Genomic DNA, 17,716 nt, shown 5'->3' with positions numbered 1-17,716 from the left:
TCTATGTCATTAAATATCATGGCTGGACTTGTAATAGCTGTATTACATTGAGTCTTGGATCATAATTTTTTTACCCCGTCTCTTGTTTGGGGTCATTAAGTTCTTGATGTTTTTGATAGTACAAATAGCACTCTGATGAATATCCCGTGGCTAAATCTTTATGCATGCCCATGACTATTTTTGGGTAAGTTTGAAGAAATGTCATGAGTATGCACCTTCTGTTTATATTTCCTTCCAGAAATGTTCCAGCAACACTCCTTCCATTGATATATGAAAACCTCCACTCACCAGATCTTTGGCAATGCTTGGGGTTATTTAAAAAAATGCTTTCTGGCTATTGGATAGGCAAAACAACAATAATTATTATTATCATTGTAATTATATGTAATTTTGCTATTTATTCCGCATTTATTTGAACACCAGTGACCTTGAACTCTTTTTCCCTTTTTTGACATTTGATTTTCTTCTTCTATGATCGTTAGGCTCCTTGCTCTGGTGATCAGGGGAAACTTCCCTTAGGATGGAAATGAAGAAGTCATTACAGGGGGCTCTGATTGTGCCAGTTGGCAGCAGAGTGACTCGGTGACCTCATTTACAAACTGGGAGCAGTGATACCTGCATCCTGGTACCTTGAGATCCAGAAATGTTCCTTATAATGTCCTTAGAAATATCATGCACTATATAGTATAGATCTTTCTGGCTGTGTGACCTTGGGTAGGTTCTCTAACCTCTTGGGGCCTCAGTGTTCTCAACTGTAAAATGGGGATAATTATAGACTCTATGTTAGGGGGCTTGCCATGGGAGGATTAAGTGAGTTAGTATATAAGGAGTACTTAATGCCTGGCATGCTGGGAGGTCCATAAATCTTACCAGTTTTAATCTGTGTTGGGTCTTTAAGATCTGCTATTAGGGAAACCAATAGTGCTTGCCTGGGATGGGTAGATTCTTAGCACGTCAGGGCTGCAAGACCCTTATAAAAATCACTTCCCTCACATAGACCTGGCAGATTTAAGCCAAAGCAGGCAAGGAATTCACCCAAGGTCACCCAGAAAGTTAGCGAGTGTGGCGGGACTAGAACACAGTTCTCCTGATACTGCCCCACAAATATTTCATCCCTGGCCTGTTGTAAGGCCTAAATGTCTGCCATTTGAGTGACTTCTCAGGGATTATGGAAGTCTGCCATGGACTAGAACATGCTTACCTAGTGGAGGACGTGTTTACCTGGAACAGAGAGCTGGGATGCATCCAGGGCATGGAGGAAATGGTCCTCTCCCGGGCAGTCAGCATATGGGCAGCCTCCTCTCCTTGACCCAGGGCATCTCAAAGGCTCTGGGAAGGGGACAGGTACCAAGTCTTCTTACTATCTAGACACGGTCGTGGGAGACCTTAGCCTCAGCGTCCCCCCTCAAACCCCAGCCACACACCCAAAGAGCCTCCTAACCATCCCAATGTCTCCAGCCTGGTAAGAACAGCTCTATTTACCAGCCTCAACCTGCCAGTCCAAGGCCCAGCTGACCACAGGAGACATCTTGCTCAGCTCTGAGCGAAGCTCAAACTTCTTCTTCCTTGCCCCCCCGCCCCCCCCAGGTGCTCCCAGAACGTGATGGCGGGGCAGTTGCTCTCAGAGCTCTTTACCAACAGAAAGGAGAACATTGCTTTCAAGTTTTCTGAGGACTGCCTTTACCTAAATATTTACACTCCCGCTGACTTGACAAAGAAAAGCAGGCTGCCGGTAAGGAGAAGGTTCTAACGCTCGGGTCTTCTGGTGTAGACTAGAAGAGGGTGAAGGCAGCTTGGGTGGGGGTTGTTTCAGAGACCCCAGGGCTTCCTTTTCCCACCACAGCCAGACCTCAGTTTCCCCTGGTGACAGACCTCTGGGGGAATTTGCTGTACATCTGTCATGCGCATTGTAATTTTTCCAAATTGTTTCTTGATAATAGAAGGACCAAAATGATTACTCTTAGAGATAAGCCAGTCCTTCCTTTACAGGTAGAAAGACTGGGGCCCGGAAAGGGGGAGGTGAGATCACACGGTGGGATTGGCAGGACCAGAGCAGAGGCCTTCTGAATTTCAGACCAAAGCTCTTTGACACAGACTAGGAAGCGAGCCTGTGGGAGGCCTTTCCTCAGCACAGTAAGATGCTCCTCGAACAACTTCCAGGGTCTCCTGAGAGGTGTTAGGGGCAGAGCCTGGGGCAATCCAGGAAGTGCACTCTTTGCCTCTGGCCAAATATCTGGGATTTTATTGTAGCTTATTTCCTTCCTTAATTAAGTCTTTGGCACGGCTGATGACCCGATGAGTCAGCATTTCTAGAATAAAGGAGGCCCCAGAGATGGAGCAATTTCCAGACTCAGGCTGGGGCTTGGAGGAGATCTCCTGGAAAAGGAGGTGATCCCCGGGGTGGAGAGGTGTGGGGATGTTCGCACCCAGCCATCTCCTGGCAGGATGCCCAGGAGTGGGGGAGGGCATCTGTGAACTTGTGAGCAGAAGCTAGCACTGCCCGTGCTTGGCTCAGCGAGAGGGGACCAAGTTTCACTCAGTCCTCCATTCACACATTCTTCTGTTATGTACTCAGTGCTCCCACATGCATAGCTGCAGTTGGGGGTCAGAACAAAGGAGGGACCAAAAAAAAAAACCCCATCACCAGACAACCATTGCTTTGGAGGGTCTTACCATCTGGGATGCTTCTTCAGCGAATCCCTGCTGACCAGCCCTTGGCTCAGCCTTCCCTCGGATGACTGTTAACTCCGTCCCTCCACCCAGACGTAGGCAAGGATCAGAGGTGGAGGAGGAACAAGGCGAGAACCTCTATTTATGGACACAGGCTCTGAACTACAGAGTCTGGGCTTACATCCCTGTTCTGCCTTTTACTAGCAGAGAGACCTGGCTCTGTTTCCTTAGAACAGGGCTAATCACATGTGAGCATCCAGTGGTGCATATCAGGCTTTGTCTAAGTGGCTGGCGAGTGCACAAGGCAAGTCCTCCTGAAGCATTAGAGTCTGAAGGAAGATCTTACTCCTCTCCTAACACCAGGCCCACTGCAGCCTGGCCAGTGGCTGCAGCAGGCTGGGTGGCTCAACAGGTGGTCTCCAGAGCCAGACCGCGTGGGTTCAAGTCCTGCTTCTGCGGCTTAATAGCTGTGCCAGCTCAGGCAGGTTTCTTGTCTGATAATGGGACAGTATTAGTCCCTATGGCATGGAATGGTACTTGGCACACAGTTTGTGTTACAAATTCTTTTTTTTAATGAATAAAATGATTACAAAGTAATTATTTTAGCCACTCTTACTTCCTGGCTACGTGAGCTCTTACAATGCCAGAGCCAAGCGTGATGAATTCCTATATCCACCCTCATCCTCAATTCTTACCGCCATCCCTGGCATAGAGTAGGTCCTCAGATCCCTATTAGTGAGATGATTGAAGACTTACTTGAGGAGGTGGCTTTTAGGCTAGGCTTTGGAGGATGGGTGGGATTTGGGGATGCGGAGGAGGCAGAAAGGACGGGATATTCAGAAGAGACCCCACCAGCGGCATGTGTGCTTCTCGAGACGGTCACTCGGGCATGTGCGCAGTTTAAGTCACAGCACAAGACGTAACTAAGATGAAGCCGAAGCACAGGGCTGTGGCGGGCAGAGTTTGCCGGGCTGCAAGAGGGGCCCTGGCACAAGGGCGATGGGAGGAGTGTTGGGGAGATGACACTCTTAGCCGTGACTGTTCCCATGATGACGTTGTGAAGTTCATTGGCACTGGGGCTGGGGACACAGGCGGGGGCAGCCAGGGTGTACTGGCTGGGGTGGTGGCCTGGGCCCCAGTTGGGAGGAGCAGGGAGAAGAGCGGATCGGCTGCCTGCTCCAACTTTGCTGGTGGACTTCCGGTAATGGCCTCCTCGAGTCATGGCCAAGGGGTTGGTGACCAAACCAGACAACCTCTTGAGGTCCTGCCCAGTGCAGCTTCCTCTAACCAGTACGGTTGCTTCCTTCTTGTCCAGGTGATGGTGTGGATCCACGGAGGGGGTCTGGTGGTGGGCGGGGCGTCAACCTATGATGGGCTGGCCCTCTCTGCCCATGAAAACGTGGTGGTGGTGGCCATTCAGTACCGCCTGGGCATCTGGGGATTCTTCAGGTAAGATTCTGCACCGTCCTCACTGCACATTGCCCCACCCCCCCACTCCCAAAGCGAGGGTGCTAGGTATTCAGCTCTGGCCAGGTCAGCCCTCAAAGGGATCTTTGCCAGGCTCCCTAGGAAAGCACCCAAGTCGCTTCATCACAGGGCTCTACTTACCTTCTCCATCCCCAGCCACACTGGGCCACTTGCTTCTGAGCTTTTGTAGGTGCTCTTCCCTCTACCTGGAACGCCCGTTCTACCTGACGAACTTCTATTCATTCTACAAGGCCCAACCCAGATGTCACCTCCTCTGAAATGCCCCTCTCTTTTTCACTTGTGCCGTCCCAGCACTTTGTACACCTCTGTCAAGACAGCATACAGCACAGCACTTAGAGGCTCACGCATCTGACCTGGCAGGAAAGGAAGGAAGGAGCTTACTCATGGCAGGAGCTCAGTGCATTCTTGTGGGTGAAGGAATGGGGGATCTGGAGCTGAAGACTGTCAGCGCATCCGACCCCAGCCGACAGCCCTCCTGGGAGGCGTGTCAGACCCACTCATCCCATTTCCTTTGGGGAATTTGGCACACACATGAGTGAAGGCAAAGCATCTTTTGCAGTACATGTCCATGGGGCGGGAACCAGTGCTCCCGCAGGACGCAGTTACTGTGAGCCTTTTCGGAATTTGCCAGCCACAGCGCCTCTGATCCTGGGATGGCTGCTGGTGGACTGGGGGGGGGGGGGTGGACTTCTCACAGGAAAGACCCCCGGGGCTGGAGGAGGAGGATTATCCCAGGCGTGTCCTGTCCCGGGGTGTATCGCCTTCATGGAGACCCCTCTTCTCTCCCACCTGTGGCCCGTCTCTCTGCTCCCCATTATGGTCAAGCTGCTACGTGAGGCTTCCCGAGGCTCCTCCTCCCACTCTGTTCTCTGCCCAGTGACCCAACAGCTTTTGGGCCAACCTTGGGAGCAGCCACACACAATTCCTCCCACGTGATCCTCTGGCCTCTGTGTGCATCTCTCTCTCCATCTTCACTGGTTCCCGGGTGACCTCAGGAGCCACGTTCAAAGCTCCCTATTTCAGCCCCTGCTTCTCCTTTGAAGCCCAGATGTACCTCATTAACTATGACCTTGCACCTGTTGCCGCCTCCACTGGACGTCTGAAGGGGACTGCACCCTCCTTGGGGACAAACTCAACCCTCAACTCCCACTGGACTTTCTTACTTTGCCCACAGCGCCTCCTGTCGGCTGCTGGGAGACCCCCAACTGCTCCGGATAGACTTGTGGTCAGCCTTGACCTCTTTTTCTCACCTCTTCACATCAGGGTCAGCAAATCCTCTTGGTTCCACCTTTAAAATATATTCAGACTCCAACCACTTCTCACCTCCTCCCTTATGCCCCCTAATCAAAGCCCTCCGTGTCTCTCTCCCAGATGATTGTAATAACCACCTACTTTTATAATCTGCTACTTTGATGCTGTGTCTCATCCACACAGTAGCCACAGTGACCATTTAAGACATAAATGGAATTTTGTGGCCCTGAAATGGCTTCCCATGTTACTAACAATGACATCAAAGTTCTTACCAAGGCCCACAGAGTCCTTTAGCTGCATGTACTACACTCACACTTTTGTCCACTAGACCCCAGGACCTTTGAACTGGCTGTTTCTTCAGCCTGGAATTCCCTTCTTCGGATATTTGCAAGGCTCATGTACTCATTCATTCAGGTCTCTATTCAAATGCTACCACCTCAAAGAGGCCTTTCTTGGTCATGTGATCTGAAATAGGACCCCACTGCTCCACCCCTGTCTTTTCCCTTACCCCATTTTACTTTTCCTAGAGGTACTTTCACTACCTGACATTATTTTCTGTATTTATCTGTTTGTTTGTGATCTGTAGTGTGAGCTCTATATAGTCAGAGATTTGGACTGTTTTGTTCTCAAATGTGCTCCTAGCTCTTAGAACAGTGTTTTGCACAAAGTGCTCCTAGCTCTTAGAACAGGGCTCTGCGCAAAGTAGATGTTCAGTAAATAGATGCCAGTTGAGTAAATGTAGCACCTAGAACAGAACAATGCTACAGGAATGGAAGACAGAAGACCCTTGTGTCAGGGCTGTGGAAGGCTGGTCTTTTTCTAGAAGGCTCACCGAGAGCCCCCAGCCCCATCTATGGTCCTGAGAACCCTGCCATGTGGTCTGTGCTCCCACCCCTGCCCCATTCTTACAGCACAGGGGATGAACACAGCCGCGGAAACTGGGGTCACTTGGACCAGTTGGCTGCACTTCGCTGGGTCCAGGAGAACATTGCCAACTTTGGAGGGAATCCAGGTTCTGTAACCATCTTTGGAGAGTCAGCGGGAGGTGAAAGCGTCTCTGTTCTTGTAAGTGTTCCTGGCCCTGATATGGCTGCTGATGGGACCCCTTGGTGCCTTTGGACCAATTGGCAGCTTTACTTACAAGACCTGGATTCAGTGCTGACCCTACTCTGCACAGCATCAGTTGGTGGAGAGCTAATAGCGGAACTCTCCTTGGGCCCCAGGAGGCTCAGAGCCTAGGCTAGCATCCTAGGGCCTTGAGAATCTCTGGCCACAGCTACAGCAGGATACTCCTCCTCCTCTAACGTGGTTGAGCTCTCTCTCTCTCTTTCCTGCTCGTTTTAACATTAGGACTTGCTTCACTTCTCCTGGCAAGTAGGAGTGGGTATAGATTATGCGTAAGAGTTGGACAAAGTGTCATTGTTCAGCTGGAAGCCAGGTCTGCAGGTCAAGAGACACCAGCACCAAGAACAGGTCAAGGGCCTCCCGTGAGGACAGCCGCCTCCGGGACTGAGACATGGAGCTGGGCTGGGGGCGGGGGCAGGGAGGGACGGGGAGGCATGGGACAGTGGTGTGGGCACCTGGGGCTCCCGGGAGCCTGGTGTGGGGAGTGGGGCTGGGGGAGCCGCTGAAGGCAGCAGGGATGGAAACCAGATGAGGAAGTCCTGGGAGCCATAAAGCACCTCCAACCCCCCACTGTTGAGCAGAGGGTCGGTGCTATTACTGTATTTTTAACAATATATGTATTGGCTTCCTTGTCCAGTACTCAGAGGGAAATGTTTTTATATCTTATCAAGTGGAGAAAAAGGAAAAGTACAGATAAGCCCAAAGAAGAAAAGAGTCCTCCATAGTCCCATTACCCAGGGAAGCTCACCATGGACATTTTGAGACTTATTTTTCTAGTGTTTTCCCCATGACTCACTCCTGTCTCTCTATCTATCTATCTGTCATCTGTCCATCTGTCTTAAGACTTTTTTTTTAAGATTTTGTTTATTTGAGAGAGAGAGTGAGAGAGAGCATGAGAGCGGGGTGAGGAGCAGAGGGAGAAGCAGACTCCCCGCTGAGCAGGGAGCCCGATGCAGGGCTCGATCCCAGGACCCTGGGATCATGACCTGAGCCGAAGGCAGATGCTTAACCGACTGAGCCACCCAGGCGCCCCACCTGTCTTAAGATTTTTTTAAAAAACCTTCCTTAGCATATCCTACAACAGAAACATTTCCCTAAACATTACTCTTCCATTAATATCATTTTGTTTTAGATTCCATGGGATTCCATGGTATAGATCTGCACAGTATTCCACAGTAAAAACAAAAAATCATTTATTCCCTCAATCTCATAATACTGGAACCTTGGGTTATTTCCAATTATATTATAAACATTATGAGCATTCTTGGAAATCATTGTGCACCTCCATGATCACTCTTCTTAGGATAAATCCTGAGTAGTGGAAATGGGGATACAGAACTGTGTCTTTAAAGTATGGCTAGGAGTTGCCACGCTGTTTTTAGATACTTCTGATTGTTAACAATCAGTGCATGTGCCATTCTTCCTGTCCTTCCCTCGCTCTGTGCTGCTGGCTCCCTCCAGCTGAGCTTCTCTTGGAGAAGCCGGGCCCCAGTGTCAGCCTGGGAACAGGGCCAGGCCAGGCGAGGACCTCCCACGTTCCCTGGGTGCCCGAGTCTCCAGGGGAATGGGCCAGGCCAGAGCTAAGGATGAGGTGGCTCTTGAAGACCCCTCCCCATGAGCATAAACTCTCTTCCTGTCCACTCCCCTGCCAGGTGCTGTCTCCCCTGGCCAAAAACCTCTTCCACCGGGCCATCTCTGAGAGCGGTGTGGCCCTCACAGCTGTCCTGGTTAAGAAAGACATGAAGGACACAGCTCAGGTAGGTCTCACGCTGGACCACTGCCACACCCTTGGCTTTGCTTTCCTTGAATCTTCAGGGGCCTTTCTTGCCATGGGATCCAGCGGGCATCATCAAGGAATCACCAAAGTGAGAACAGTTGAGTGGAAGGGCAAGGAGACACCTCAGCCAGCCTCCCAGTTTGACCGCTGAACAAACTGGGGCAGACAGTGGAAGCAGCTTGCCAAGGTCAAGGAGCAATTGGGACAGAACTGGGACTTGAACAGGTGACTCTGGACTGCCAACGCAATGCGCTGTCCCCTGAGCACTCTTTCCAAAATGTGCCAGGGTGGAGTGCCAGGTCACATGGTGGGCAGTGGACTGTCACTGTGTCTGGTCTCTCTCAGGGTCTGAGTTCTGGTCAACCCACTTGCAGGATGTGGGCCTGGAGTGGCCCCCCCTTAAGTGCCTCATGGCTGGGGTGGGTTCCTGGGAATTCACTCATTCATTCATTCATTCATTTATTCATCACATAATTTTGATATAGCCAGACATCTAGTAGCCTTGTGAAGTTTGCATTCTATTAGAGGAGACAAATTAATGATTTTATAATCACACAGATTCTAAAATCTCAACTGATAAGAGCAATAAAGCAGAGGTATCTGATGTCGTAATGGAATCCAAAAGGAACACTTAACCTTACACACTAGGTTGAGGTTATCACAAAAGGCTTCCTAAAAAGAAACTTGAAACCAGGCACTGTGAGTCTGGATTCTGTGCTCTTAAGCCCCACTCTGTGCTCCCTCCCTTTCGACACTCAGCTCTCAGATCATTTTGCCCATGTGAACAGAGGTAAGGTAATTGAGACAGAGCTTATTTAATTGGCATGACTGGGACCCAGGACCCTCACCTGCTGGTCTAGAGTATGTTCTGCTCCCCTCTGCTGCCTTTAGAAATGAAGTTTGGGGTAGAACACCTCTTTATTGATCGAGGGAAGGGACATGGCTCTTGAGTTCTGCAGTTGCTTGTGATCTCTGCAGCAAATTGGTGTCTTTGCTGGGTGTAAAACCACCTCCTCAGCTGTCCTTGTTCACTGCCTGCGCCAGAAGACGGAGGATGAGCTCTTGGAGACGTCGCTGAAGATGGTAGGCATATCCATTCTCGTGACCGCACAAGCCCCCCACCCTGTGCACTTGGCCCCAAGCTTCATTATTTCAGCTGTCCCCTTGCCCCTGCCCCAGAAAACTGCCTGGGACAGTGTTCCTGGCCCCCAGGGAACAGTGTCAGCCTCTGGATCTGAATGGGAATTTCTTTTTTTCTTTTTTATTATGAAGTATCTCAAACATTTGCAAAGTTGAAAAACAACATAATGAACAAATTGTATGATAATCTCTCACCTCAACCCAAACTCACTGTTTTCCCATTCTTGTTTCCAAATGTATTTTAAAGAAATTAAGCATTACATATTCCCAGAGGTAACTACTGTTCTGAATTTTGAGGATGGGATATTAAGAACAAAGATTTTAAGGAAGGTTGTCACACTGTATTTTGCTTAATTTAGAAACTACCTCAATTATAACCCAGTGGTGGCCTGAGACTCTGCCTCAGTTGTGGTTCTAGAATAACCACATCCACCCACCCATCTATCCAACCATCCATCAATCCATTCATCATCTTATTTTCCATCTATTCATCTGCCAATCTATCAGTATTCTTTCATCAGTTTAATATCCATCCATCCATAACTTTCATTCATTTCCATCATCCGTGTGTCATCCAACCACCATATATCTTCACCCCAACATTCAACAATCCAGAATCAGTGATCCATCCAACACCTAGTCAGCTAGTTATTATTCATCTATCTACCTATCCATGCAGTTCATCCACACTCCATGTAGTGACCAACTCCATCCATCATCTAGCCATCCATCCATCTATCCATCTACCCATCCATCCATCTACCCATCCATCCATCCATCCATCCATCTATCCATACATCCATACATCCATACATCCATCTACCCATCCATCCCTCCATCCATTATCCATCCCTCCATCCATCCATCCTAGGTGTATGGAAAGGATAACTGGGGGGGGGGGCGGTGATGCAGACATTAATCAGATATAGTGTGCTGACAAGGAACTATCCAAGGAGAAACACACTCATATACTTCGTAGGTTAAGGATGGTGGGAGTATAGAGAGAGGAAATGCTCGTAATAGCAGGGATGCATCACAGAGGAGGTGACATTTGAGGACTGATGGATGGCTATGACAGTGTTTCATCACAAGGACACCCAGAGAATACAGCAGGAAGGCCCAATGGGAACTATTCCTTCTGTGGGGGAAGGGTGTGAATGTGAGCTCGGGCATAGCCTGAGCCCCTGGACTCTCTGTCCGGGCCCTCGGCTCCTGAGGAGACTCCTGGACCCCAGGGCCAGGGCTCTGACACTAGACTGCTCTGTTTCCTGGTTTGATTCCAATATGACCTTGGGGCTTGGATCTTGGTTTCTCAGGCTCAAATAAGGTGATCAGTGCATTCAAAGAATGAAAACACAACCACTTCTGATTTCTGGAAAGAGGCAGGTTTATTTCAGTAGTTCTCCATTGGTTTAAGAGGACCCAGCTTATAAGAGAAGAGTTGGTGATTTTGAGGAAACCCAGAGGACTTAAGGGCCTATGTTATCCTTGTGAGATTTCCTGAGATCCTGTAGAGTCTTTCCATGATTATCCACTCTCCCCAAAACACACACACACACACACACACACACACACACAGGCACACACACACACACACCTCTGACTGGTAGGGCCACAACCCATACTAAGGAGTGCCTGACTGGTCACTCGCTGCATACTGGTCAGACTTATTAGCTACAGTGTAATATTACAATCAGTGCAATCTTAGCAAATATATAACAAAGAGAAGCACGGGGTGGGGTGATTTTCAGTGAGCTTGTATAAATCAGGACTTTCTGATGCAGGATGAGGAAACTCATCTCAAAGTGTCTTGAATGGAAAAAGAACTATGTTGTAACAAAATCTTTAGGTGACGCACTGGTTTCAGGCATGGCTGGATCCAGATGCACATATGGTATTATTAAGAATATATCTGCTCTATCCCTCAGCCTTTTTTTTCTTCTCTCAGTGCTGGCTTCACTCTCAGGCAACTTTGTTCCCTGGGGAGGTTAAAGTCAGCGAGAGCATCTAGACTTACATCTTACCTGTTTAGACACGGTTCACAATAATTCCAACAAAAGTTTTGGGGTAAAGTCTATTGGATTGACATGGTTATGTGCGCATACCTGAACTAATCTCTGTGGTCAGAGAGATGGGGCACCCCAGGTTACATATAGATGCCTGGATCTGTGGCGTGAAAATGGGGAAAAGGGAGGTCCCCCAAAGGATGACTGGGATAGTGTTGTCTAAGGGACCAAGAAGGGGAAATGGATGGAGGGCAAGGCAGGCAGGAACAGCAGAGAGCCGGCTTCTCCAGCACTCCACACCCCCATCCCACACCTACACCTCTGCCCCTGCCCACGGGGGCCAGGGTGGCACCGGGAGGGAGAACCTGATGCCCTCGGCACTCCGCTCACGAAGATGAGCTTTTGTCCGTGGAAGCCTTCTCACGCACACTCTCTGCCTTTGTCTTCACAGAAATTTTTCACTCTTGATTTGTTTGGAGACCCCAGAGAGGTAAGGAAGGACTTTTGGTTTCTTGATTACACGTTTTAAGTCTTGACATGTTTAAGCTCCAGTTAAATATGAATGAAAAAAATCCTCCCTTGGGGCTCATGGTAGCTCCTTGTGTTTACATTGCTGAGGCCCAGAGAGGGCCAGCAACTTGCCTGGATAACACAGCCAAGTGGACCAGACAAGGGACTGGAATGGGTTCCCTTGACTCCCAGCTCAGTGCTCCCAGTTATCACCTCTGTGTCCCTTGGGCCCAACCTACCCCCCACTTCTTGTTTACATTTCCTGCTCCCAAAATTGTCCCTCAGGAGAGGACTGGACTAGAAACTTCCACTATAGGGTGGTGGAGATAGATGGATGAGGAGTTTCTTCAGGAACCTTCACTGAGGAGCTAGGTCTTTCCCGGGAGGCTGCAGTGTTGATGAGCTGTGCAAGCTACACGGTTAGCAGGGCCCTCCGAAAGGGGCCAAGAATCTCAGCCCCAAGGACACCACCCTCCCAGCCACACCTGGAACTCCAGGAGCCTCCCCATCTCCTTCCTCCTGCCTTGTGCCTTCCAGCACATTGACAGGTTCTGAGACATTATCTCTGCCACATGTTACAGTCCTGTGCTCTCTGCTCTCTCCTGGGGATACTGGCACCTACCTTAAAACGTGTTGTGAGGATTCCCTGAGATTCACTCAGCAAAGATTTCATTAGCACTTACTATGTGCGGGGACCTGATTCAGCAGCTGGGGAAATAACAATAAAACAGGCAAAACAAATATAATGCCCTGCCCCCTTGGAGTGAAGGAAGAGTACAGTAACAAAAAAGATATGTCATGCGTTTGGTGATGGTCCTTGCTATGGAGAAAAAGAAAGTGAGGAATGGGGATAGGGTTTGCGGTGGTTTGGATTTGCATAGCAGGGTCAGGGAATGGCTCAACAAGAAGGTGACATTGGGGCCAAGTTCTGGAGGCGGGGAGGAAGGCAGCCGTCAGGAAAACTGGAGGAAGAGTATTCTAGGCAGAGGGAACAGCAGCTGCAAAGGTCCTGAGGCAAGAGGCCAGTGTGGCTGGTGCGGAGGGAGTCAGGGTAGGGAACAGGCTTGGGGCAAAAAAGGAAAGAGAGGTGGGGGTGGTCCCTTTAGAGGACTCGGAGTTTGATTTCAAGTGAGATGGGAAGTTTTGGGAGGGTTTTGAACAGAGGAGGGAGTTGACCGTGGGTTTACAAAAGGGCTTTTTGATTGCTGCATGCAAACTGAAGGTAGGGAAGGGTAGGGCAGCCCCAGGGAGACCAGCTGGGAGGCCCCTGAGCTGCAGCAGGACGGGCCATGGCGGCCCCAGGCTGGGCCCATGGCAGGGGGGATGGTGAGACGGGGCCAGAATCTGGATAATTCTGAGGTCATGGCTGACAGGGTTTGCTAATGGACAGGATGTGGGATGAAAGTCTCCCCTGGACTTGGACTATCTTTCACCTCTACGTCTCCTCCCCACCCTTGCCCCACGATGCTGCCAGACTGACCCTTGTAAACATAGGTCAGGGCATGTCACCTCCTTTAAAGGCTGGCCTTCCTTACAAGACCAGTACCCTCGCCCCCATGGAGTTATTCCTTCAGAGCATAGCCGTGTGGTGCTCTCTGCCAGGCATTGTGCATAAGATGTTCTGCACCGGCTGAGCCTCCTAGGCCATGCCCAGACTGGAGGAGGCTTTGGGCCCATGTGAGTAATTTTCATCAAAGGTAACACCAAAAATGAAGACGTTTTTCAGTGCAATGTGAGCCCATCCCTGATGCTTTTATTTGTGCTTTTCCTCTCCGGTAGGGAGTTGGGTCTTCATGTAAGCACCTTGAGTGATGGGGAGCTCACTACCTCCTTGAAGCGAACTGTTTATCAGTAGCAGCTTATGTTTAAAGATTTTATTTATTTATTTATTTATTTTAGAGCTAGAGAGAGAGAGAGCACAGGGGGAGGAGCAGAGGTAGAGGGACAAGCAGACTTCACGCTAAGCACAGAGCCTGATGAGGGGCTCAATCCCAGGGCCCTGAGATCATGACCTGAGCCAAAATCGAGAGTCAGACGCTTATCTGGTTGAGCCACCCAGGTGCCCCCAATACCAGCTTCTGTTTAAATAGAGACAGCTAAATACAGTCGATCCTTATTAATGGTGAATTCTTTATTTGTGAATTCATCGACTCACTAAAATGTATGTGTAACCCCAAAATCAATGGTCGAGGCACTTTTGCTATCATTCGTGGATGCGCACAGAGTGACAAAAAGCTTGAGTGACCATGCGGAGGCTCTCGCTGGAGATCAAACATGGCCACCCTCTGTCGTCTTGTCTCATGTCTCACACTATTAACATGTGTCCTTTGCACGGTCTACGTCGGGCCACATTTTCCGCATTTCTGTGCTTTCTCTTGCTGGTTTCACTTTTGAAAATGGCCGTGGGCACAGCGCTAAGGTGCTGTCCCATGCTCCTAAGGGCAAGAGACTCTGATGTGCCTTGTGGAGAAAAGTCGAGTGTTAGATCAGCTTCATTCAAGGTGGCTCACTGGGCTGTGGGTCGTGAGCTCAGTGGTAATGGATCAATAAGGCCACCATGCAAGAAGAGGAAGACGCAACTTGCCAATCTGTCTGAGGCTGCTCGGGCAAGCGCTAAAGTAACATCTAGTGTGTGATGACGCTGCGAGAGGTTTTGTGAGATGACAGTGGATCACAGATGACATGGTCGTGAGGCTGAAGGTCAAGGAAGCTCCAGGCACGTTACCCAGGGCCCAGGGAATGGTGAGCCCTTCTCAGCTGGTGTCCTATTATAAATAAACACTACACATAATTCATTTTCTGTGAGCAATGCATGTTACATCGGGTGTCTTTAAACACGCATAAAACAGGGCTGATGAAAATGTGACCAGATACTTGCAGGAACCTGACATTGTACCTCCCCCAGGAGCAGTGGCTCAGCACTTGCTAGTTCAGAGTTCACAGCGGCTTTTATAGAACTGAACAAGCATGGATACAAGAACTGACTGTAGCTAGAGATCATATAGGCAAACATGTACTTCAAATTGAGATATAGAAATACGTACATATATATATTTTATGTGTTTATATTAAAATCGTATAAAATGCATATGTTTATAAATTTCAATATATACACAGTTATCTATTTTATACATTTATAAATTTAATACATTTATATTTAATTTAATGTATACTTATATGCATATAAATGTATGAAAATAAGGGCACCTCGGTGGCTCAGTCAGTTAAGCGTCTGCCTTTGGCTCCGGTCATGATCTCGGGGTCCTGTGATCGAGCCCCATGTCAGCAAGGAGTCTGCTTCTCTTTCTCTCTCTGCCCCTTCTCCCACTTGTGCCCTCTCTCTCTCAAATAAATAAATAAAATCTTTAAAATATGTATATATGAAAATATGTATATATTTATACATATATATATATTTTAGAGAAAGAGAGGGCACACAACGGGGGAGGTGGTGGGGAGGGGCAGAAGGAGAGAGAGAGAGAGAGAATCTTAAGAAGGCTTCATGCTCAGTGTAGAGCCCAATGCAGGGCTTGATCTTACGACCCTGAGATCATTACCTGAGCCAAAATCAAGAGTCCATTGCTCAACGGACCCAGCCACCCAGACACCCCTGTGTATTTCAATTTGAGTGAGTTTTGCCCCCATCACCTTACCACTGCTAGTTACTGAGTCGACGTTCTGCCCTCTGGGGTCACATGCACTTGGCCCCTTTGTTCGGGAGCTTGAATTCTGTGGCCACTTCCCGTGGCCATGCAGGTCTGGGGTGCTGGCTTCCTGCTCAGGCCGGTGGAGAGGGGGCCGTGCGTGTGGGCTCTAGAAGGGAAGCCCGGACACCATGACGCCCTCCTCCCCAGAATCACCCCTTCCTGCCCACGGTGGTTGATGGTGTTCTGCTGCCAAAGATGCCTGAAGAGATTCTGGCTGAAAAGAAATTCAACTCTGTTCCCTACATCATCGGAATCAACAAGCAAGAGTTTGGCTGGCTTCTTCCAATGGTGAGAATGTGGGGTCCCCTTCGGTTCTCCTCCCCCACCCATCGCATCACCCCCCCATCTCTGCTTGCAGGGCTCCTCCTTCTCCGGACCCCCCTCTGAATCCAGAATAGCTCTCCCCTTCACACAGGTTGACATTTCCATGGGGAGCTTCTCTAGGGTGGCCCAAGTGTCACCTGGGGACCCTTTTCCCCAAACACTCTCTTGCCTTCCGATCTAAGAATCCTGAAATGTGGGCATCGGGAGGGCCTGGGGGGGATGATCGCTGGGCAGACACATTTCTGTCTCTGACAGAAGGCAGTGGGGCAGTTTGCCGCAAGGTGCCCCCCGGAGCCAGGCCTTCCCACTCCCACAGAGCCTGGGAGAGGACAAGGCTTCCTGGCTGAAGGTCTGCATTTCGAGAGGTGGCTCTCCAGGCCTGGAGGAAACAGTTTTGGGTGGTAGATTTACATCTCAGAGGGCAGAGAAGGATTTGTGATTGCAAGCTCTCTAAAGTAGCCACTCGAAGAGGGGGCTCGGGGACCTATCACCCTATCGCCAGGTTTTGGCCAGAACAAATGGTAAATTCCCCCTGGTGGCCAGGAGCTCTCTCAGGCAAACATTTGAAGGGGCACTGGGACATTTTCCCCATCCATTCCTGGGATGAGAACTTAAGCTGTTGGCAGCCAAGGCTAGAGTTTGGTCAAGTCCCTTGATGTGGAGGTTTGGATGGAGCGTTAGGTGCAGAGTTCTGCTGTTCTCACTTCACAGACTTTCAGAGGTCACTGATGGACCAAAGCCATAATGGCGGGATTTGGGGCTTCCCAGGTCATCTGAGACAAGTGTGGGTATTTGTAAGGTCTGTGTTCCTTGCCCCAGAGCCCTCTGCTTCAACGCTAGCCAGGCCTAAACCTTTCCTGTGTGTCACCATGTCCAGGGTGGGGATTCTTGCCTGATGCACACACACACATACTGCAAAGTCCTGGGACAGCTTCTCTTCACATTGACTTTATCCTTTGGCACAGCCTGAGTTTCTGGATAATATAAGCCCATTTGTTTCACTGATTTTGCCCAACACGTCAAGGACCCGTGCTTGTCTAAGTCATGACAAAGTGACCTTTAGCCTGTATTGGTGTGGTTTGTTGGTAAGTTTGATTCTTTCTGCTAGTTCTTGATGATTCACAATTGTGTCACTGTTGTCCTAACAGATGATGGGTTACCCACTCTCTGAGGGCAAGCTGGACCAGAAGACGGCCGCATCACTCTTGTGGAAGTCCTACCCCATTGTTGTAAGAGACTAGGGAACCACAGGAACTGTCTGAGACCCAAAGAGGGACAGAGACTTGCCCCAAATCGCTGAGCAATTAAATGGCAGGGCAAAGCCCCGGGATGGAGGGTTCTGTCCCCCTCACACACAGGGTGGGGGGTGGTTGCATAGGGCTGGAGAGAGTCACCATTCGTACAGCCATCCTGGGCTCTAGAAGCTGCATCATTCACCAGGCCGGGGGCAGGGGTCACTTCTACTTCTGGTCCATTTCAGGGAATCCCTGAGGAGCTGACTCCACTGGCCACTGAGAAGTTTTTAGGAGGGACAGATGACCCTGTCAAAAACAAGGACCTGTTCTTGGACATGTTAGGAGATTTGGTATTTGGTGTCCCATCTGTGACTGTGGCCCGTCACCACAGAGGTGAGTCCCAGAGGTTGGACAGGAGAGGGACAGCGACCCCACCAGCTTCTCTGTCTGTCCTGCCCACTTCTCAGCATAGACACATATGTG

General features: G+C 49.7%; 1 protein-coding gene across 1 annotated transcript in view; it reads left to right on the top strand.

Moving 5' to 3' along the window:
• CES1 (carboxylesterase 1) overlaps positions 1-17,716 on the top strand; it is a 28,570-nt gene that overhangs the window by 5,437 nt on the left and 5,417 nt on the right. The window contains exons 3-11 of the mRNA XM_032424157.1: positions 1,588-1,732; positions 3,986-4,119; positions 6,321-6,474; positions 8,187-8,291; positions 9,290-9,394; positions 11,909-11,947; positions 15,822-15,962; positions 17,147-17,227; positions 17,479-17,626. Coding sequence (XP_032280048.1) covers positions 1,588-1,732; positions 3,986-4,119; positions 6,321-6,474; positions 8,187-8,291; positions 9,290-9,394; positions 11,909-11,947; positions 15,822-15,962; positions 17,147-17,227; positions 17,479-17,626 — 1,052 coding nt within the window. The remainder of the gene's footprint in view (positions 1-1,587; positions 1,733-3,985; positions 4,120-6,320; positions 6,475-8,186; positions 8,292-9,289; positions 9,395-11,908; positions 11,948-15,821; positions 15,963-17,146; positions 17,228-17,478; positions 17,627-17,716) is intronic.

Source organism: Phoca vitulina, unplaced genomic scaffold, assembly GCF_004348235.1.
Source record: "Phoca vitulina isolate PV1807 unplaced genomic scaffold, GSC_HSeal_1.0 scaffold30, whole genome shotgun sequence".
In the NCBI taxonomy this organism is placed as follows: Eukaryota; Metazoa; Chordata; class Mammalia; order Carnivora; family Phocidae; genus Phoca; species Phoca vitulina.
Note: the sequence above shows the minus strand (reverse complement) of the source record. Positions and strands in the feature narration are given on the sequence as shown.